General features: G+C 43.0%; 1 protein-coding gene across 3 annotated transcripts; it reads right to left on the minus strand.

Moving 5' to 3' along the window:
• Window positions 1-964: 964 nt before the first annotated feature.
• On the minus strand, window positions 965-22256 carry nacc1b (nucleus accumbens associated 1, BEN and BTB (POZ) domain containing b). Of its 3 annotated transcripts, none has more exons than XM_020515704.2 (6): window positions 22160-22256; window positions 12553-13416; window positions 6988-7164; window positions 6194-6299; window positions 5448-5545; window positions 965-2170 (listed from the first exon to the last, which is right to left on the minus strand). In XM_020515704.2, exons 2-6 carry the CDS (start codon window positions 13385-13387, stop codon window positions 1905-1907), a joined length of 1482 nt encoding a protein of 493 aa, XP_020371293.1. In that variant the 5' UTR covers window positions 13388-13416; window positions 22160-22256; the 3' UTR covers window positions 965-1904. The 3 variants fall into 3 exon arrangements, with proteins under 3 accessions (XP_020371293.1, XP_048473891.1, XP_020371294.1); XM_048617934.1 differs by having other exon boundaries at window positions 6988-7161; window positions 12553-13413; window positions 22160-22245; XM_020515705.2 differs by having other exon boundaries at window positions 12553-13413; window positions 22160-22245.
• Window positions 22257-22307: the final 51 nt, after the last annotated feature.

Here is a 22307-nt window from a genome sequence, read left to right on the forward strand (position 1 = left end):
TGTGGCACTAATCAAGCACATCTTTCAAGGGGATGGAAAACCATCCATAATTTTCAGGGAGGGCTTTGTTGTCATGAATGTAAAATTTCCATTGTGTTTACTGCACATATACTATGTGCACGCATGCCTGCACATGTGCTGCATGACTGTATGTATTCTGCATGTGTTTGCATTCCTGTATGTGCTATATTTGTGGACATGTCTGCACATGTGCATTTCTGTACATGCTGCATTTGAGAGCATTTCTGTGTGTGAATGTCTGTATGTATGCATGCTGAATGTGTGAACATGTATGTGTGCACGTCTGTACATGTGCTCTGTGTATGAGCACATGGAATGTGTGCTGTGTGTGTGAGTGCGCCTGTATGTGTGAGTGTCTGTGCATGCACTGTGTCTCTAAGGGTGTGTGTATTTGGGTGATACCACACTCTTTTAAAAAAAAAAGTCTGAGCATCAGAAATTGTGGCTAAAGGGATCAAGGGACAATGGGTGGGTGGGTGAGGCTGGGGTTAGTGTAGTGAGCTCAGTGATGATCGTATTGAATGGCCTATTCCTGCTCCTATCCTCTATGTATTGTATCACAGAGAAGGTAAGACAGGTAACGTAGATGAGGTCTGTGATTCACTGGACAGGTTTCTGTGGCCAAAAGGCGTGCTTTCAAGGCTCTGGATTTTGTCTTTAGTTTTTTTTTGTCTTCTAGAAAATTTCATGGTTTTGTTCATTACATTCATTTTATGTCTAATGGGATGTATGAGGGACAAACGCAGCAGTGAGAGGATTTAGATTGAATTCAGTGGATTTGTTATGACAAGATGAAATAAGTGGGTAGGTTTTGTTTGAAGAAGGGTTTTGAAGAAAGGTTAACACTGGAATCAAAACATTAAATTCTGCTTTCTCTTTCCATAGATGCTGCCAGACCTGCTGAGTTTCTCCAGCAGTTCCTTTTTTTTTGTTCATTTCAGATCTCCAGCATTTTAAGTTCTTTGTTTTATTTTAGGTTTGTTTTAAAATTTGGTTTCTGGTTAAGTTCAGTCACTTGGAACCCAAGATTAAAGAGCTACAAAGATACAGTAGTAAAGTCAAACCATACAATTTAGCAGAGAAAAATCAATGAAATAATTATTGCAACCCAAACTCCCAGCTGCAGCAATTTCAGTAAACTGGGAACAATCTCTGAGTGAAATCTGCCCTTATACATCAGCACAGACTGTTTCTAGTAAGCAGCACTACCAATACAGTCCTCAAAAGGTTTAACATTATTGCGGTTAAAAAGAGCAGGTAATAAAAACCTTCAAACTGTAGCTTATAAGACAATTATTAAATAATATTGTAGTGTTGATATAGTGAAACAAAAAGCCAGATGCTCAGAGACACACAAACCTCGTGTCAACTCCAGGTTTCACATCCCTCCCCCACAACCCCCAGCTAAAACAGAATGGTGTCACTTTCAAGATTTTAGACACAGAGGGAAGGACGGTCAGGAATGAAGGAAATCATTTTGGGAGTTAGAAATGTAACAGTCTCCATTTCAGATAGGCTGGTCAAACCTAACTGATTAATCTAGGCTGCAAGTGTTCAGGGTTCAATCTAGGCCGAGTCCTCGGACAGTTGGCATATTCATTTAATATCTGCCCTAGTCACCCACAGCCTATGGCCTATGCAATCCCTAACTCTTTATAGTCATCCCCAACTCCTAACTGCACCCCCCAACAAGCCCACTGCTGCACAGACAGATCCTTTCATATCGTAGTGCTCACCAATGCAGAATAAATAGTTTTTTTGTATCTGTACCTCTAAACAGTATTTGTGTGCACAAGATGGTCAGGTTTGTGTGTTTTCTGGAACTTGTGGGTCATTCTAGACTGAACCCTGGATTTTGACCCTTCCTTCCAAGGTAGCTCCCATTATGGAGCAGATTCCAGGGAAGACCCTGCCTCTCCATCATGACTAGCAGCATCGAAGGCTTGTTCTGCATTCAGTACGTCTGAATCGAGGTTGACGCCTGTAGTGTCCGAGATAAAGGAGTGGTAAGCATCTCCATCTACCATCAGCAGCTTCAGCTTGGGAATCCAGCTCTTGCGGACCACCCGGCGAGCGTTGGTGCACATGTCTGCCGCAATGGCATTCATCTCACTCTCCTTGAAGTTGGGGGCGAAATTCTGGCAGTAGACTGCAGAGGTTGGGTTGGGTTGGAGAGAATAATACCAGAGTTAGAGCTGTCTCATTCACTCAGCTGAACAATTCAATACTACAGTTTCATTTCATCCATTCCCAGTGTTCTCTTCTTCAAAAGGCTCAGAGGCATATTGGGGTATGCAATAAAAACCTGGGCTGTCTTCTAGTATCCAGTGTGAGCTCAGTTGGCTGGACAGCTGGTTTGTGATGTAGACTGATGCCAACAGTGTGGGTTCAATTCCCACAGCAGCTGAGATTACCGTGAAGGACTCTCTTTCTCCTCACCTGAGGTGTGGTGACCCTCAGGTTAAACCACCCCCAGCCGTCTCTCTATAATGAGAGAGAGCAGACCTATGGTCTGGTAGGACTATGGTGACTTTACCTTCTAGTGTGAGACCAGGCAAGTGTGTTTGTAAAGGGGAATGCCAAACAGATTCGGTATAATCTTCAGCTACCTTGTTAGTGATCTCTCTACACAGATCAGAAACTGAAATGCCAGCTAATTACCAGGTTACGGGTTTGCAGTAACCAAGAGGGACTGGTCCAGTAGTTTTTTTAAGTGGGTGGCCTATTAATATGCCAATTGATATTCACTGGCTGTCACTGCCCACAGAATCCTGAGTGGACTTAGTAAACATCACCTACAAATATTTACCAAGCCATGCTGATTACAGGATTGGACTAAATTTTAGTCTTATTATTCTGATGGATTATTCAATTCTACTTCTCCTCCTTCATTATCTCCATTAAAGTCTTCCTCCCTAATCAAACTTTTAGCAACCCATCCTAATAAACTTCTTTAGCTCAATGTCCAGTTTTCTCTGATCCCGAGGGACAATTCATGTTAAACTCACCATATAAACACAGCTGTGGATTTGCCAAGTAACACTCACCCAGAATCTACTTCAATTTACATAATTGAAAGAAAACGTACTCAATTAGAAATTTGTATTTATATCGCAGTACACTGGGCAGCCAGAAAGCACTGCTGATAATAGAAGGAAACAGTCCCAAATTTGTGAGAAAGAATTAATTTGAATAAATGCCTTGTTGATCATTTAATTTCATGGTTGATGCAGCAGGTTCATTTTCCAGAATATACCCAACCAGCAAGTAAAATAAAAGAAGACAGCTGGTGTGACATTTGGCTAGGTAGCTCCACTTAACCTGCTGCAGTAACAGATGAGAGTGGGAACTACAAGACAAATGGGGCGTAATGAAGCAATTTCTTAATAAAAACACACACAAAACTAATTAATCCTGGCCATGCCTGTACAAATGACTGGCAGCTCTGAACATGGTAAGACACATTAATTATTATACCTTATTGATGCAGATTTGAATGGCAATTCCAAATCAATTTTGTTGTTTTAATTTTCTAAAAAAAAATTAACCATGTACTTCCTCTCCCCTCTTTTCCATCACAACATGCTGTGGTCATCTGTAAAACCCTGGCACCTCACTCTAATGGTCATTTGTTTTGTGTGAGACAAGGCAGTGAGTGTTAGCAGCCTATTTGACAACAGTAGGCATCACTGCAAAGCTCACTTCTACCAGTCCCTCCACAGCCCAGCTATGTTGCGCTACTTCAGCAGAAAGCTGCATTTTATAAACACTATGCATATGTAATGGGCCAGTGACCCTTTACAAACAGCCTCTGATTTACTGGCAGATGGGGTGCTTGATATTGCACTACCCCATGGAGATTATGATGTTCTCCCAGCACAGCGTGAGCTCCTCTCCTCAGCAAAGATGCCATGGGAGGCAGCTCGGTTGTGATCAGGCATTTCCCTTGTTGGGAGAAACAGGAGATCTTCCAGAGGGAAACAACGTCAACAACAGTCTACAGAATTCTCAGGTACCATAGGACTGAGGGCAAAGAATGAATGTCCCTTCTGGACATCTGGTGATTTTTAACTACACTAAGTTCCATTAATATCAGACTTATTACAATACAAAACATTCCAACACAGTTCACATAAACAGACAGAAGCTTATGACAAGCCAAGATGGAGACTTTAGTCCTAATGACAAAAACCTTACTCGACAGCGGAAGCATAGCTCCCAAGGTGGGGAAGGCTGGGATTGTGGAGCCAGACTGGGAGAAGGTGAGGGATGGTCAGGGGTAGGGTGAAGATGGGCAAGGGCTGGGAATGTACAGCGGGACAGTGAGAAGGTGAAGGATGGTCAGAGTTAGGGTGGAGATGTGGGTGGGTTGAGGCAGCATTGAGGGCAAGTATGTTGGGGCTAGGGAGAAAGTGAGGGCAGGGTGACGGATTGGCGGGGTGCGGAGCTACATTGATGTAGCTGTAAACGATCTGTTGATAACATTATGGATTCTGCAGATTGATTCCCGGACTTCTTACAAAATATGGCACAGAACATCTTCGGTTGTTCCTTTACTGTTGTGTATCCTCTATCATTAATCATGAGTAGCTCAAGGCAAGGCAAAGATCAAGGGGAAATTAGTAGCAGCAAGCTACCTAAAACAACCCATAGTCAGTACTACATAATGACAGAGGTGGGAATTACAACAAGGTACTGGGAGTGATCATTGCAAAAATACCCTAGGTGGAGGCAGAGGGCTGAGGTAAAGGGGGAAAGAGGCCAGAGTGCAGAATTCCTGGAGGGTTGTTGCGCTGGAGGAGGACATAGAGATAGAGAAGGGTGAGACCAAGGAGGGAAATGTTAACAGTGTTGAAAATCTTAAAGTTGAGATATTGCTGGAGCAGGAACAGTTGAGCATGGATGTAACAAAGGAATGGATGAAGGAGTCAGCAGTAGATAAGCTGATGCAGAGAGAGTTAGGCAACATTATGAAGGTAGAAATTAAGTAGTTTTGGTGAAGAGATGGACAAGTGGTTGAAAATCAGGAAGGAACGTCAAATAAGACACAAAGGTTGTGAGTGGACTGCTTTAGCCTCAGACATTGATTTGATTTGATTGATTGTTGTCACGTATCAAGATGCAGTGAAAAGTGTTGTTTCTTGTGCTATACAGGCAGATCGTACATACAAAATGCATCAGGGTAGCAGAATAGAGTGCAGATTACAGAGTTACAGCTGCAGAGAAGGTGCAGAGAGAGCAATCAGAATTAATATTTAAGAGATCTGTTCAAAAGCCAGATAACAGAGGAAGCATCTGTTCTTGAATCTGTTCATATGTTCGTTCATACATTGGTCAGGTAAAGTGGCAGAGTTTTATAGTGTCTGCAGAATACTTATAAAAAGACTGAAGGGCTGACCTGAGAGTGCAGGCCCCACTATACTCACTTTTCACGGCATTAAGGACCCGACTATCCAAAGGTTTCCTGCTTGGGTCATTTGTGGACGAGCGAATCCCAGTGCCACAGCTATTTGCCAGTGTGTTCCTGAGGCAGGAGAGGGCATGAGCACAAAACGTATCCCATTCAGAATAATCCCACAGAATATCATCCTGCGAACATCTCCTACTCAAAGCTGATTCTTTAGAATAGACTTCTTTCTATCTGATGCCCGATTTTACAAAGCTTTCAAAGAATGAGGCTGAAATTACAACTTTATTTCCCACTCTCTGTCCTCCTTTGCCTTCTCTCACCAGTATCACCAGGCTGTTCAACCATAACGGTATCTTCTCCTAGTCCCTGACCACTAAGTGCAAAGCACAGAACTTAGTGGAGAAGAATAAGCAGAGTAATACTGTGCAAAACAGTACTTCCAGTGTCAGCGGGAATCATCTCATCTCATCCTTGGCCTCCTTCTCTCTCAACAGATATCGCAACACTTCCCTCTGTATTTATTTAGTCTCTTTTCTCATTTAATCATTCTTGTCCTCCAGCTGATCACAGACCCTGGCCTATTGCTTTTCCCTGACTCCCATTTTCGCTGGCTTAAAAGCTGTTCCTCTTTAACATCTTCCCAGTTTTGCTGAAAGCTCGGAAACATAAACTCGCTCGCTCTGTCTCTCTATCGGTGTAGCCTGCTGGACTTACTAAGCCTCTCCAACACTTTTCTGCTGGAAATTTCACTTTGTTTCTTACCGGTCAAAGAAGGATGCCAGCAGCCTTCGAAGGAGGACTTTGTGACGTGTTCCTGCACAGACATGGCAGTTCATTAATTGGGCTCGAGTGATGAAGACACTAGTTCCTGTAAAAATATAACAAACCAAACTCAAGAGGCCATTCTTCATGAACAGACGCAAACAGGAGCGCTGGTCAGTGGTGGAGCAGCTAAGGAGTGGGGAGGCCTGACAAAACATGAAATAGACATCTGACTCCCACCTCCCCAAAGCCTGTCCATCATCCACAATACACAAGTCAGGGGCGTGATGGAATACTCCCTACTTGCCTAGATGGGTGCAGCTCCAACAACACTCGAGAAGCTTGATGCCAGTCAGGACAAAGCAGCCCCCTTGATGGGCACCACATCCACCATCTTCAGCATTCACCTCCCCCATGAGTGCACACACAGTAGCTGCAATGTGTACCATCTACAAGATGCATGCACTAACCTCCAAACCTGCGATCTCTACTGCCTGGATGGACAAAGGCAGAAGACGTATGGGAAGAGCCCCTCCTACAAGTTCCCCTCCAAATCACACACCATCCTGTCCCAGAATTATATCGCTGTTCCTTCATCGTCACTGGGTCAAATCTTAGAATGCCCTTCCCCAAGGCATTGTTGGACTGAAGGACTGCTGCGGTTCAAGAAGGCAGCTCACCACCACGTTCTCAAAGCAATTATGGATATGCAATACATGTTGATTTAACCAGCAAACGCCAATATTCTATGAATGAATGAAAACAAAATAGAAAATCTGAAATGTGGGCAGTACCTGTAACAAGTTCCAGCTTTTCAGTGGGATCCCCCTCTGCGTAAAGCTTAGGATGACATCGGTTACCAATCTGGGTGATCAGCTCAGCTGGCAAGGCCGCCAGGTCTCTCCTCATCCGCACTCTCGAACGGGCATCTGTGGTCAAGTGATCAGGCAGGGCATCAACCCGCTCGGCTGCTGGCAAAAAGAAACAAACAAATGAGTCTGGTGATGACGTTATAAAGGACTTATTGCATGGAACCAGGCGGATTTCCACAAATAGTCCAACTCAGCATCTTTCCTCAACCCCCATCTTCAACTCACACTGTCAATGTCACATCGAGTGTGACACTGAACAGTGTGCTGGGAATTGAAAGAGTAAGGAGAATCTTTCTAAACATCCAGGTTTGTTTGTATTTCACCCTTAACATTTCACTGAAATTTACTGCTTAAATTCAAAATTTAATCCAGGCTTAAGCAGGAATATGCAGACAGCAGCTGAAGTTAGGCAGTTAGCTTAAATTATGTTTTCTACCCTTGGAACCGAGGTAACTCAGATCACATAAAGCATCTCAGTGAAACTTTAAACAAAGTGCTGAGAGTTGGGTGAATAAGGAAGTTAAGTGAGAAGGAGAAGGGGGTGAGCCTTTATTGTTTCTAACTTTTTCACCTTGTGGGAATTGCATCTTACTCTGCTACAGGGGAAGAAGTTAGCTGTTTGGTGAGTAGCTGGTAAGTGGTTAAGGTCTATTTTATTTTTATGGTTTAAAATAGTTTAGGAACTGATGGTAAGGTTATTAATGGTTTTAAAAAGGAAATTAAATCATTGAATGAAATAATTAAGGATCTAATTAAAACACATTAAAGGTGTCAGGACAGGTAACATGTCATGGTTGTAGCATTTGAGAATTCCTCAATGCCAGTGTGATCCAATGTAAAACAATAAGTGTTTGCAGTCTGACTCAGCATTGAGCTGGAGACTGGGATTTAGATGCTACGACACATCAGGGAGTGGGTATGTTGCACCAAGAGGCAGCCACATTTCTTAGGATAGGGTCTTCCAATTTGATTAGTGGCAACGAAAAGGAGTGAGAGAGACTCGGGACCATGAGGCAGGAGGCTCAGCCTTTGGAATTGTCCAACAGTTCGAGATTCTTTCAGCAAGTTTGAACAAGAGTTGGGGCTGCAGGCCATTTGAGCTAAATAAACATGGCACCATGGTAGAGGATACCGTTTGTGTGAGGGGAGAAAAAAATGAATGTAATGGTTGTAGGGCATGGTACATTGAGGTGGATTGACAATATTCACTGCAGCAAGGAGTGAAACTCCAGATGATTGTGTTGCCTGCTTGGTGCCAGGATTTGGAACATCTACACAGGTCTGGTGAAGAACTTTCAGTGGGAAGGGTAGGATCCAGTCAGTGTTGTCTATGTAGATACCAACGACATAATCAGGACAGAGAAACAGGTTCTGCATAGTTAGTATGAGGAGCCAAATACCAAATTAAGAAGCAAAACCTCAAAGATATGAATCTCTGCATTATTATTTGAGCCATGCACAAACTGGCATTGGATAAATGAGATGAGATAGATGAATGTGTGGCACAAAGGGAGGTGTAGTTTTGGGGGCTCTGGCATTAAGCACTGGGGAGAGTGGGAGCTGTACAGTGGGACAGTCTATACCTGAAACATGCTGGGGCAGTGTTCTGGTGAGCTGCCTAACTAGGGAAGCTTTTAAACTAAATAGTGAGTTCAAGGGATCAAATTTGGAAAAATAGATAAATCCAAAAGGGTACAGATACGGCTAGTGGAGAAAGCATTAATATGAGAAATTAAGACACTGATAGATAGTACAAATTTAAGGGTAAATCTACAGATAAGGCTACAGGCTACAAAAATAATAAAACAATAAAACTAAAGATCCTGTACCTGAATGCACAACACATTTAAAGTGAAACATATGAACTGATGGCACAAAACAAAATTAATAAATACAACCTGATAGCAGTTATAGAGACATGGCTGCAGGATGACATGGATTGGGACCCTGAAATTGAATGGTAAATGACAATGAGGAAGAACAGGAAACTAGGAAAAAGTACAGGTGAGGCTCTGTTAGTTAATGATGCTATTACCACAATCGAGAGCGATGACCCAAGTTCAGGCAACCAGGACATAAGGAGGGGTTTGGGTACAGATGAGAAGTGATAAAGGAAAGAAGGGACACATGCAAGTGGTACAGTGCCCCTCAAAGCAACCCCATGGTGGGACTCAGTATAACGGAAGGAACGATGGAAGCTCATCAGAAAGGTACAGCAATAATCAAGAGGGATTCTACAAACAGACCGGCAAAATCAGAAGAGCGAAGGTAACAAGATGAGTTCATAGAATGTTTTTACAATAATTTCTTCGAATAGAACATTCTGGAGCCAACCAGAGAACAGGCTATTCTAGACCTGGTACTGAGTAACAAGAGAAAATGAATTAATGATCTCATTGTGAATATGCCCCTAGGTAGCAGTGATCACAATATGATGGAATTTCACATTCAGTTTATGGGAGAGGAGTTTGGGTCCAAGACTAATATTTTAAACTTAAATAAAGCAATTACCAGAGCATGAAAGCAGAGCTACCCAAGTGAACTGGCAATAGGTTAGTGGAGATGCAGACATTTAAGGGATATTTCAAAATATACAGAATAGATACATTACAATGAGAAAGAGGGGAAGACCGACCATAATGGTAAACCAAAAAAAGATAAAGTTAATATCAAACTTAAGGTAAAAGCATATAACCATGCAAAGATAGGTGGCAGGTCAGAAGATTGAAGAGAACGTAAAAACCCCAAAAATGGTTAAAAGATTAATAAGGAAGAAATGAAAGTACAAGAGAAAACTAGATAGAAGTAAAAGTTTCTATAGATCTTTAAAAAAGAAACAAAACGACTGTCGGTCTGATAGAAAGTGAGTTGTAGGAATTAATAATGGAAAATGGCAGATGGAGATGGTAGATGAATCAAACAGGTATTTTGCATCAGTCTGCACTATAATGGATACAAGTAACATCCCAGAAATGGATAAATCAGGAAATGGAAGGGAGGGAGATAGTGAAGAAAATTACAATAACCAGGGAAGTGGTACTGAGCCAGAGACTGACTAGTTCCTTGTTCCCAATGGACTGTTATAGTGTTTGAAAAGAACTGGCTAGTGAGTTAGCTGATGTGTTGGTTTTGACTCTCCAAGATTCCCTAGATTCGTGACAGTTTCCATTATATTGGAAAACAGTGAATGTAAACTCCTTTATTTGTAAAGAGAGGGAGATGGAAAGCAGGAAATGACAGGCCAGTTAGATTAACATCTGTCATAGGGAAAATATTGGAAGCTATTATTAAAGACATTATAGCAGGTCATTTCGAAAAAAGGCAAGATAATCAGTTAGGGTCAACATGGTTTTCGGAAGGGGAGATCACGTTTAATCAAGTTATTGCAGTTTTTTGAAGAAATAATAACTGTGGATAAAGGGGAACTGCTGGATGTACTGCACTCAAGACTTCCAGTAGGCATGGATAAGGTGCCACAATTATTAAGGAAAATAAAAGCTCATAATGTCAGGGGTAACATATTGGCTTGGAGGGAAGATTGTCCAGCTAAAGGCAAAAATGGGTTGTCTATGGTCAGTAAAATATTAGTGTTATACCACAGGGATCAGTGCCACCTCAACTTCACATTGTCACCCACCCTGATAAGCTCGGAGTTCTTTGTTAGTCAAGTATATATTTCAGGCACAATATTCAGTTACTGTGTCTCCACTGCTTTCTGGGGAAGAAAGTTCCATAGATCCAAATGAAAGATGCCTTTTTTTTAAAAAATGATGCCCCCCCCTAGTTCAAGTCTGTCCTGAAACAACCTTTCATAATCCAGCCCGCCACTCCCTTCAGGATGTTGTATGCCTCAATAAGATTTCATTCCTCTAAACTCCAATAGAAATAGGCCCAGCATGTCCAACCATTTCTCATAAGGTAACAGTTAATCCCAGGAATCAGTCATGTGAGCTTTCTCTGAGCTGCTTCTAACACGTTTATATCCTTTATTAAATAAGAAGTCCAAAACTATACACAGTACCCCAGGTGTGATCTCACCAATACCCTTTTGAGCTGTCATCAAAAATCTCTGCTTTTATATTCCATTCTCCTACAATGTTCCATGTTCCTTCTTCCCAACTTGCTGCATCTGTTTGTTGTAATTCATGAGCCAGAACAGCCAGATTCCTCTGTACCTCACCCTTCTGCAATCTCTCTCTACTTAAATAATAATGTACTTTTTTTAATCCTCCCTGAACTAGTATTTTCTCACAAGCCCCATTCTAGAAATCTGAGCACAAATTCAAGGAATTGAGAGTGTGAGAGGCACTACATAAATGCAAGACTTCTTTTTAAAAGGTATTTTTGAAGGAGTGCAGGCACCTAAGAAGCTGATTCTTTTCTCTACTGACATCGCTGACATAGAGAATGTCTTCACACCCCAGTGTACCGAGTCATGATGATGTGAATATATTACTTTGGGCAACTATCTGCAATTTCTCCAAACACACCCCATCTCATATTTTCTAATCAACCTGTCCAGATGTGTTATGAACACCACTGGAGCAGATGGGACTGGATTCCAGGCCTCCTGATCCAGAGGTAAGGACACCACCATAAGAATCCTCCCCGTTGCACGTGTACCAAAACTCTCATTTTTAATAAAAACTGAAAGAACTGCAGATGCTGTAAATCAGGAACAAAAACAAAGTTGCTGGAAATGCTCAGCAGGTCTGGCAGCATCTGTGAAGGAAATTGTTAATGTCTGGTTAATAAAATTGTTGAGTTTGTTAATGCCTTTATTTACGGTTAGGAGAAACAGGCGTTAGCCATTAATTGTTTGAGTACAATATATGGATGGTAGGGACCTCTTGTGGCACAGTGGTAATGTCCCTACCCTGAACTGGGAGGCCTGGGTTCAAGCCCCACCTGCTCCAGAGCCGTGTCTTACCATCTCTAAACAGGTCGATTCAAAAGAAATCTGTGAATACAGGGAGCACCCGTAGAACTACAGCAGGGTGGAAGGAGCTGTAAGACTGAATAATCAATAAATGTTATCCGTAGAGGAAGGTGTCTTAGTTTTCTGTCTCACTGATGGCTCTAGTTAGATCGACACCCTGCACATGTTCACCAAATGCTCCCCCAACATGTCAAACTATTCATGTCAGGCAGGAACATACCGTGCAAAAACAAAGTTGCTGGAAAAGCTCAGCAGGTCTGGCAGCATCTGTGAAGGAGAAAACAGAGTTAACATTTCGGGTCTGGTGACTCTTCCTCAGAACATACCGTGACCTAGTTCTGCACTGGGCAATAGGAACAAACACCTTTCTGACGATATAGGAAATACTGAGTCTTTTGCATTTGGCCTGCCCATTCTACCCACTCCTCAGTGGGAGATGATGCAAGAGACTCAAATTCTGGGAAATGACATGGAAAACAATGTTCCTGATAAAAGCTGCCACTGTAAATTAGCCATTTGGATGTTGTACTGATATGGAGCTGGCTTACCTGGTGGGCCAACATTCATCATGCTGTACATAGTGTACATGTTACAGATCTGCCTGTAGTGCTCCTCTGTCATATCCTCACCACAAGCTTCTTCCTCCTCATCCTCTTCATTCTGGTAGGAGTTGGGACTGTCACTGGTATAGGCACTGGACATGCCAGGACTGGTGCGGTCTGAGCTGCCCTGCGCTCCCGCTGCACATCCCTGGTGCCGGCTCGCAGGGACACCGTGGGAAACCCGAGCCAGTTTGGAGGCTGCCCCCCCATTCCCTTCCCGCTGGCCACTCTCCCACAGACGCTTGCCGATGGGGGTGAACTGCACAGTGTCCAAGTCAGCCTGCTCTGTCTTGACACGCGACACCAGCGAGAGGGGGGTGGCTGCCAGTGAGCGCGAGGCCTGGGCAGGACTTGGGGGCTCCGAGGGTGTCTCCTCTGTGTGGAGGCCCTGCGAGTCACACCGCGGTGAGCTGACCTTCAGGCAGAACTCGGTCTCCTTGTCCATTATCTGCTGGATCTGGAGGAAGCCGGCTGTATACATCAGGAGGAACTGGTCACCCATGTTCATGCTGAGTCTGCCGGTGTAACAGAATGCCAGGATCTGCTGGAAAGACTGTGGCTGGACAGCTGTGGGAAGCTCGAAGCTCGTGCAGTTGTTGGAGCTGAACAGGTCACGGAAGTAGGAACTGCTTGCTGCCAGGACTGCGCGATGTGCCTTGAAAGCCTGTCCCTTGACAACGATGGAAACATCACAGTACAGGCCCTGGAGTCGCTGGTCATTCAGAGATTCCAGGATATTATTCCCAAAGTTCGGAATCTCCATTTGCAGGGTCTGAGCCATGGTGTTCACTCAGCACACTGCAGTATCTGCTAGGATAGACGAGGAGACAGCAGCATTAGCATTAATACGTTTAACATGTAGCATTTCACCTGCAAAGCTCAGTAGATGCACTCTCACCTCAGGGCTAAATGGTTGTGGGGTTTACCTTGAATAGAGGAGGCTTGAGCACCGAATCTAGGCTGACCCACATTTTGCAGTATGTATCAGTGAGGCAATGGCCTAGTGATATTATCACTGGACTGTTAATCCAGAGACCCAGGTAATGTTCTGGGGACTCGGGTTCGAATCCAGCCACGGCAAATGGTGGAATTTGAATTCAATTAATATGTGGAATTAAGAATCTAATGATGACCATGAATCCATTGTCATTTGTTGGAAGAGCCCATTTGGTTCATTGTTGCCCTTTAGGGATGGAAATCTGCCATCCTTACCGGGTCTGGCCTACATGTGACTCCAGACCACAGCAATGTGGTTGACTTTAAACTACAGATGGGCAATAAATGCTGCCTAGCCAGCGATTCCCTCATCCCGTGAATGAATAAAAAAAAAATGTCCGAAATAGGAGCACTGATAGATCATTTGGCCCCTCGAACCTGTTGTGCCATTCAATAAGATCATGACCAGTCTGTTTGTGTTCTTGTCAATCCAATTTAGCCCTGGTTTCTCCTGCTGAACAAGAATCTATCCACCTCTGTCTTAAAAATATTCAATGACCCCATCTCCACCACCTTCTGAGGCAGAGAGTTCCAAAGTCAGACAATACTTGAGAGGAAAGAAATTCTCTGAATATTTCAAAGGGTGACTCCTAGTTTTAAAACAGCATGCCCTAATTCAGGACTGACTCGCAACAAGAAACATCCTTTCCATGTCCACCTTGTCACGATCTTATACATTCAGGGTCTTATACATTTCAACCAAGTCACCCCTTACCCTTTGAAACTCCAGTGGAAGCAAACCTAGTTTGTCCAACCGATCATCTGGGGTATCAACCTAGTATAGCTCCTTTGCACCACCTCCAAGGTATTTATATTCTTTCTTAAATAAAGAGACTAAAACTGCCCAAAATGTGAGATCTGGTCTGACCAATGCCGTGTATAACTGAAGAATAACATCCTTACTTTCATATTTAATTCCTTTCAGAATAAATGATACCATTTCATTCGCCTCTTAATCACATGTTGTAACTGCGTACTAACGTTGTGTGACTTGTGCACAAGAACAAATCCCTCTGCGCCTCTGAACTAGAGTTTCGCTCTCCAATTAACTCACACTCTGCTTTTTTATTCTTCTTGCCAAAGCGAACAACTTCACATTTTCCCACGTTATACACCATCTGACAGATTCTTGCCGTTCACTCAACTTATCAATAGCCAATCTTTCTGTATGGGGTGCCACACTGTCAGAGGTGACACCTTGGATGAGAGCCCTGCCTACCCACACTCACTATCGCTGAAAAACACATGAACTGGTTAATATCACATTACTGTTTGGGTGGTCTCACTGTGCCGGAACACGTGGCTGTGTTTTAAATGAAGGCTTTACAATCACCAGCCACATCCTGGAAAAAAAAATGAACAAAAACCCTGTTCTTTCCTCAGGATGTACAGTCCCCCATATTTTTTAAACTCAAGTTCTCCCAGTGCCCTGGCCAATATTCCTTCACAAGTCAACAGCACAAACCACTGAAACTCGATATTTAACTCACTGCTATTTGCGGAATCTCGAGAGGAAGTTGGCGGCTTTGCTTTCCTATGTAGCAACACTGTATTGCATAAAAAATGGTAGCCACATTGCTTGTAAATTCTGATGGCCCGAGAACAAGGCTCTATATGAATGCAAATCTGCATGTTCTTTATGGAGAGACTCTGTTGGTTTCAGGAGCAGATCTGACCTCGTACTCATTTTCTGCCACAGGATTGCTACACATTGCTCAGGGGCAGGAATCGATTTTCCCATCTCTGGTAGGTTTCTTCCTCAGAGTTCACATCTAAGCTGATGCAGGAAACAAACATCTCTTTCCAATACTGAAAACAAAACATGCTGGAAATCACAGCAGGTCAGGCAGCATCCATGGAGAGACAGCAAGCTAACATTTTGAGTCAAGGCTGTGATTTCCAGTATTTTTTGCTTTCAGTACAGATTCCAGCACCTGCAGTAATTTGCTCCTTACATTTCTTTCCAATAACTAATTTCAGACTTCAAGCCTTATTCACAGGTCACTCCAGCCTGATCACTCAGTTTGTCTCAAAATGACCGATTTTGCACTTCCAGACAGACATTTTTTGAGGTGGTGGTAGTGGTGGTCACTTCATGAAGGTTAGACATTCACTGCCAAGTCTTGCACACTTCAGCACCAGCCTCTGTCTGTGAGAACACTGAAATTGGGTGGCACTGCTGGTAGCATTACAGAGTAATGGCACACCATGTGCGGCTGCAGTTTCATTTCCATCTTGTTCCAGGAGTGCAGCACAGGTTATAACACTGATGAAGCCTCCTGTTCAATTATCCTGTCAAGCTAGTTTAAAAAAGATATCCTGTCTTTGCAATGTTTAAATGATTTGTAGGGCGGTGTTGGTAAGTTTGACATTTATTAATCAATTCCAATCTCCAAATTTCCAGCTTACCTGGTTAGCAAAGGATGTTGACATGGGACTGGAGTCACATATACACCAGGGTGGGTAAGAAGACATTAGTGAACCAACTGGGTTATTACAACAATCCCACGCCTGCATGCCACCTTTATGTTTCAGGTTACTTTTACTTAAGAAAATGAGCTCAAATTCTCACCTGCTGTGGTGGGATTGCAGTTCACAGTCTCAGGTTATTAGTCCAGGTTTTAAGATTGCTGGTCCAGTAACAGATTTAATTTCTTTTAATATTTGGATATTGAGGTTAGCATGAATCTAGCCTTTGCCCTCAGGTCAGGTAAACGTTTGGGAAAAAGCAGTCTCACCTTGCAGAGAAAGTAAGTTTTGAACTGGTCGTTTAGTAGCATAGAACTTGTGTATTGCTGAAAAAGACAAATTTTGTCAAAGCTTTTTATCATGCACTCATCAGGGCAGTTCACAAGAATACAAGCTCAAGGGGAAAATGAATAGCTGCCTCCTATTTTCAATGGATATATTAACACGCAGGACTCTGTATTCTGCAGGCAGAAAGAACATGTACACACATGGCGCTCTAGTCAACTCAACAAAAAGGCGATAGCCATTCACTGGGTGTACTTCTCAGGGCAATGCCTTGCCCAGTTAGAGTCAACCTGCCTGGGTTAATACTTAAACAAAGTCTGGCTGTTAACTGTCAATCATCATTAATGGGTGCAAGGCTTCAACTAATAAGAGTTCACTTGCCAACCAAATAGCACTCTCCCTTTGTGTAGTATAAATGGCAGTTTCTCCCTTGAATTGGTTTTCTTGCAAATTGTCCTGATGAGTGCAAGAAGAAAAGGTCAACAAAATGTGTCTTTTTTCAACTATATCAAGTAATTGACTTTTTTTAAAATGATCTCAACATTTGATGGTCCTTCCTTTGCTTTGATCTAAGTGTAACCTTGTGACTGCAAAATCAAACTGACTGCCTGTCCCTCCAAAGCAGCGAGGTAGCTCGCAGTAGGTTCAAAGTCCTCACTCTCAGGTGTGTTTCCATGAAAGATTTTGAAACAGCATTTGAAATCTGATATTAAAAGGTTTACTTGACGTTTGGAGATTTTCATTTTGTTTGAATCAACCCGTTTGGAAGTGGTATAACACACTGCTGGGATAGGTGGGACTTGAACCTTTGACCCAGAGATAGAGACACTATTACTGTGCCACAGGACCCCGTAAGGTTGGAGTTTATTTTTAATCAAAACTCATGAAGGAATTAAACCATGGCAGTTAAAAAGAAACACTGTTAATCACATCGAAGCTCTTTAATTATTCACATCCAATGCAGTGCCTGCCACCTGCATATTAATATATCAAGTGCTACAGAAATCAGAATTAAGCCCATAACCTTTAACGCAGTACTGATAAGCATAATGAAGGATCATTTCAAATTGTTCTCGCCACTGACAACAGACTTCATTGTTGGTGTTATATGCGAACATAACAATCAGGAGAGAAGTAGTTCATTCAGCCCCTCAAGGCTGCTTCACCATTCCCCAAGATCATGACTGATCTGATTGTAACCTCAAATCCACAAGGCCACTTACTCCCAATAACCTTTCACCCCTTTTGCTTAACAAGAATCTCTTCACCTCTGCCTTCAAAATATTCAAGGACTCAGCTTTCATCAACTTTTCAGGAAGAAAGTTCTAGAGACTCTCGCTCTTCAGAGAGAAATTTTTTTGCTTCCTCTCTGTTTTAAATGGGCGACGACCTTTTCTTAAGCAGTGACCCTTAGTTCTGGATTCACTCACAAGATTGATTGATTTTATTGTTGTCACACATACAGGGATACAGTGAAAAGTGTTGTTTTGTGTGGTATACAGGCAGATCGTGCCATACGAGTGCATCAGGGTAGCAGAACAAGAGTGCAGATAACAGTGTTACTGCCGCAGAGAGAGAGAGATCAGAATTAACATTTGAGAGGTCTGTTCAAAAGTCTGATAACAGCGGGGAAGAAGCTGTTCTTGAATCTGTTCGTCCGTGTATTCAAACTTTTACATCTTCTCCCTGATGGAAGAGGGTATAACCGGGGTGGGAGGGGTCTTTGATTATGTTGGTTACTTTCCCGAGGCAGTGGGAAGTATAGATGGAGTCAATGGATGGGAGGCTGGTTTGTGTGATGGACTGGGCTGTGTTCACGACTCTCTACAGTTTCTTGTGGTCTGGAGAAAACCAGTTGCCACACCATGTTGTGCTGCATCCAGACAGGATACTTTCTTTGGTGCATCTATAAAAATTGGTAGGAGCCCTTATGGACATAGCCAAATTTCCTTAGTTTCCTGAGGAAGTCGAGACATTTCTGAAGAAGGGTCTAGGCCCGAAACGTCAGCATTCCTGCTCCTCTGATGCTGCTTGGCCTGCTGTGTTCATCCAGCTCTACATCATGTTATCTCGAGACATTGTTGTGCTTTCTTGACTGATGCGTCAACGTGGGTGGATCCACCCAGTCAAGACCTCTTAGGATCTCAGATGTTTCAACCAAGGCACTTCTAACTCTTCTAAACTCCAATGGTTAAAAGCCCAGCCTGTCCAACCTTTCCTCATCAAACAACCTGTCTTTGCACGTAACAGTCTAGTAAAGCTATGATCAGCATAAACTACTGCCTCATTCAGCTGGATGTACAAACTTCTTAATTTTATTGCAGTGTTTTCTCACAGATACAGTGGAAATATTATAAAAGTTGATAAGATGCAACTATGCAACTTAGGACACCAAAATCTCAGACACAGTATAATCCTCTCCACCTCAGTCGATCCAGGGACATCACTAAAGCACTGTCCGTCATGGGCAAGGATCGGAAGAACAATATGTAGATGCAGTAACTTCAACCCAAGGGGCTTTGTGGATGTGGTACAGAGAATGCATGTGATGTCAAAGGGACAGGTTAGGACATGTGACTGAAGGCTGCTGAAGCCTCTTTGCGATCAGGTCTCTCATCTCACCTCTCCCTCAGGTGATCAACAATACGACTCTTTCTTCATCACCTGAGAATGGGAAGGGTGTTAACAACTCTCTCTTTTGCCTCTTGGCAACCTGCAAAAAATGAAATCCTGGCCTCTCTCTTTCTCTTTGATTTACCCATTCTTCCCTCAGTGGGGGAATATGTGGTCTCACTCAGCAACTCCACCCCAAAACAATGAACAAGGGATGGAGTAAACAAGGAATGGCACTATAGCATCAGCAGCATCATCTAAACTCTCTACCCCACAGTGGCTCTCCTCACAGAAGGTACATTTCTGGGTTCAAAACTTGTTTCCATTAAGACTACAACAGAGCATTTTGAGCCCTACTCCAGAGTCACACTTCTGTGTAGTACTGAGGGGGCGCTACACAGTTGGAGGTAGAATTTCAAATGAGAAGTTGTACTGAGGCCCCAGCTTCCCTCTCAGGATGTAAAAGATCACATGGCAAAATTCAAAGAATGGTGAATGAGTTATCCTCAATACCCCAACCAACGTTAATTGCTCAATAGGCAACACATTATTGTTTGTTGGATCTTACCATGTGCAAATTAGGCTGCCATGTTTCCCACATTACAACAAGTGGCTACGCTTCATAAAAACACTTTGGCATGTCTTGTGGTTAACAGAAAAGAATGCAAATCTTTCAATGGGTTCAAAGGAGCAGAAGAAAAGACAAATCAGGTGGTAATAAGAGTTAAATAAGCTTGGTGTTCAAAAAGGAGGAAGTGAAGACCTGCAGCTGGAGGACGTCTTTATTTCAGAATCTTGAGAAAGAAGCATTTAAAATAGGAGGTTGTACACGAGTAGAAGGAAATTAGTGCAGATGCTGGAAATTGTAGTGGGTCAGGCAGCATCCATAGAGAGACAGCATGTTAACGTTCCGAGTCTAGATGACTCTTCATCAGAGGGGAAACTGCAGGGGTCTAAAGGCAAGGTAATTCTTGTGTTCAAAAGAATAATATCTGTGCATGATCAAAAAAGATTGGAAAGTCACAATTTAGGGAGAGAGAGGGGAGGCTACAGGTGAGTAAAGTTCGACCTATCAGATCAGAAACATGAAACTAAATTCCTGATCAAAGTTGCACCCTAAATTTGCAGTTACAGAACAACAATCACAAACTTGCTTCAGAATCTAATCCTAAGTGTTAGTGCCCAGTAATATGAAGTTATAGTGCTCTAATAATTTATTCACACGAACTGCAGAATTTGTAAGCATAACACAAGTGCAGCTAGTACCAGTGAAGGGTTTTCATGAATCTGATTCATTGTGAAATGCAAGCCAGGTCACTGGTCCAGATCAAACCAGGTCAAAAGCCGTTTCGGCCAGTTTCTAAATGTCAACGTGGCTCCCCAATGCTCGAGTTGGACAAAGCAACAGCTCAGCTTGTAACCGAGCTGCACAGAGCAGGAAGATCTCAGGTTTTGCTGGCAGTAGTACTGCGAGCTTGTCTTAGCACAGTGGAGTGGACATTGGTCTAGACAGAAGTTCCTGCTCGCTACCCAGTGAGTCCCGGCAGAAACAGCCCACATTTGGAACTACGGAATAACACAAATTAGACTTGGCTCAGTTTCCCTCATTCCCTGAATAGCCCACTGACATTCACCATCCTCACAGACAGTGAAAGATCAATGACAGTGCAGTTGAACCCTATTGCATGAGTTGTGGCCTTTAAAAGGGTTGAGTGGGGAGGGGTGAGGAATTTGGAGAAATGTCAGAAGAAAGAGAAAAGATAAAGACAAACCAAAGATTATAGACATTCTACAGTTCAAAAACAATTTCAGAATGACAAGAAAATTGAACACGGATGCATTAGATAGTCTGCCTGCTCTGTTATAGAGACAAATTCAGAAGGAAATTGAAAGCAGCATTGTAAAGTGCAACATAACTACAGAATGCAATTGTACCAAGGTAAAATAACTGTCATGTCACTCACAAGCAGTAGACCAGAGTTTTCTATTTTTCTGAACTTAAGCATATGAGGTCATTGGTTTTCATGCTGGGGAAGCAGATCTGCTATCCAGTGGCAGTACTATGCTCACCCAGGTCGGTCTAGGTGGGTCAGCTGCAGGGGAAAGGTAGGTGTCTTATGTCCCAACAGTATGATGGACCTCTTCAGTATCTCCAGCCAATGCCTTCATCAAACCATGCTTCCAACTTAGTAGCAAGCTACTAAAGTGTGCCCATGGCCATAAATAGCTGAATGGAGACTTCCCAGGCTGATTACAGACTGCAACGCGGACTTTAATCCTGTTGTACTGGGCTGGGTTTGAAAAGGAATTTTTGGAGATGCACTGTAACACACAAACTTATTTTCCTTTCTCTGAGAACAGTTACAGCAATCCCAGAGATTGAAACATAGGCTTCCATTTTTAAACAAAATTTAATTTCAAAAATCCTTCCCTTTGGAATTAAACAATCTGATCTTGACTGACTCGTAATTATAAAATTATAAAAAACTTTATCAAGATGTTTTCAAAATTGCAGAATTGTAATGTAAAACACTGCATGCAATTGAACTCGCTCAGCAGACGTATCATAAACAACTTGGTTGTGTCTTATTTTGACTAAGCTTGCAGAATACACATAATGGACAACCCCCTCAAAACACTCAGTGTCCATTAGTGTTTTGATTCTTTCCAGTTACTCCACAAATCACCCAATTCTCAAAGAAAGGGGGTTCATAGCCCAACAGGTGAAAAAACAAGACAAGTTTGCTCACCGTCACTTTTTTCACTGCTTGAAAAATCACTGAAAGAGAGCAGGCACAAGAGTGGAGGGGTGAGGTGGGGGGAGGAGGCGGGGGAAGGGTTGGGGGGTTGCTATATAAGTTCTGGAAGTATTTGGGAAGTGCAGCTTGGGCAGTTTGCAGCAGGTTTTTATTTTTAAAACAAAGTTTTGCAGTTTTTCCCACCACCCCCATCACATCCCATCCCCCCACGGTCTACAATCCTCTCCCCAAATCTCTCTCTCTCTCACACACACACACACACACAAAAGGGGCATTAAATCAGGGGGATGGGGAAGAGAGAGAATAAAATAAAAGATTACACAACCCCCTCCAGGGTCTGTCAAAGCTGATAATAAGGTGGGGGGGAGGCTTTGAGGAATAACTGGTGCAGCTTGGAGGCCAAAGCCTGTGCTGGAAGCTCACAAACTCACCCCAATGTCTCTCAATGCTTGCAGCAGCCATTCATTGTCAGGACAGCCAGCGCCTAGCAACCGAGCACTGAGCGCACCGATCGGAGTTCGCCCCCCCCCCTCGCCGAAGAAGTCCTCCAGGCCCCTCAGCCAAACACCAAGCACATCG

Source organism: Rhincodon typus, chromosome 38 (assembly GCF_021869965.1).
Source record: "Rhincodon typus isolate 14 chromosome 38, sRhiTyp1.1, whole genome shotgun sequence".
Taxonomy (NCBI): Eukaryota; Metazoa; Chordata; class Chondrichthyes; order Orectolobiformes; family Rhincodontidae; genus Rhincodon; species Rhincodon typus.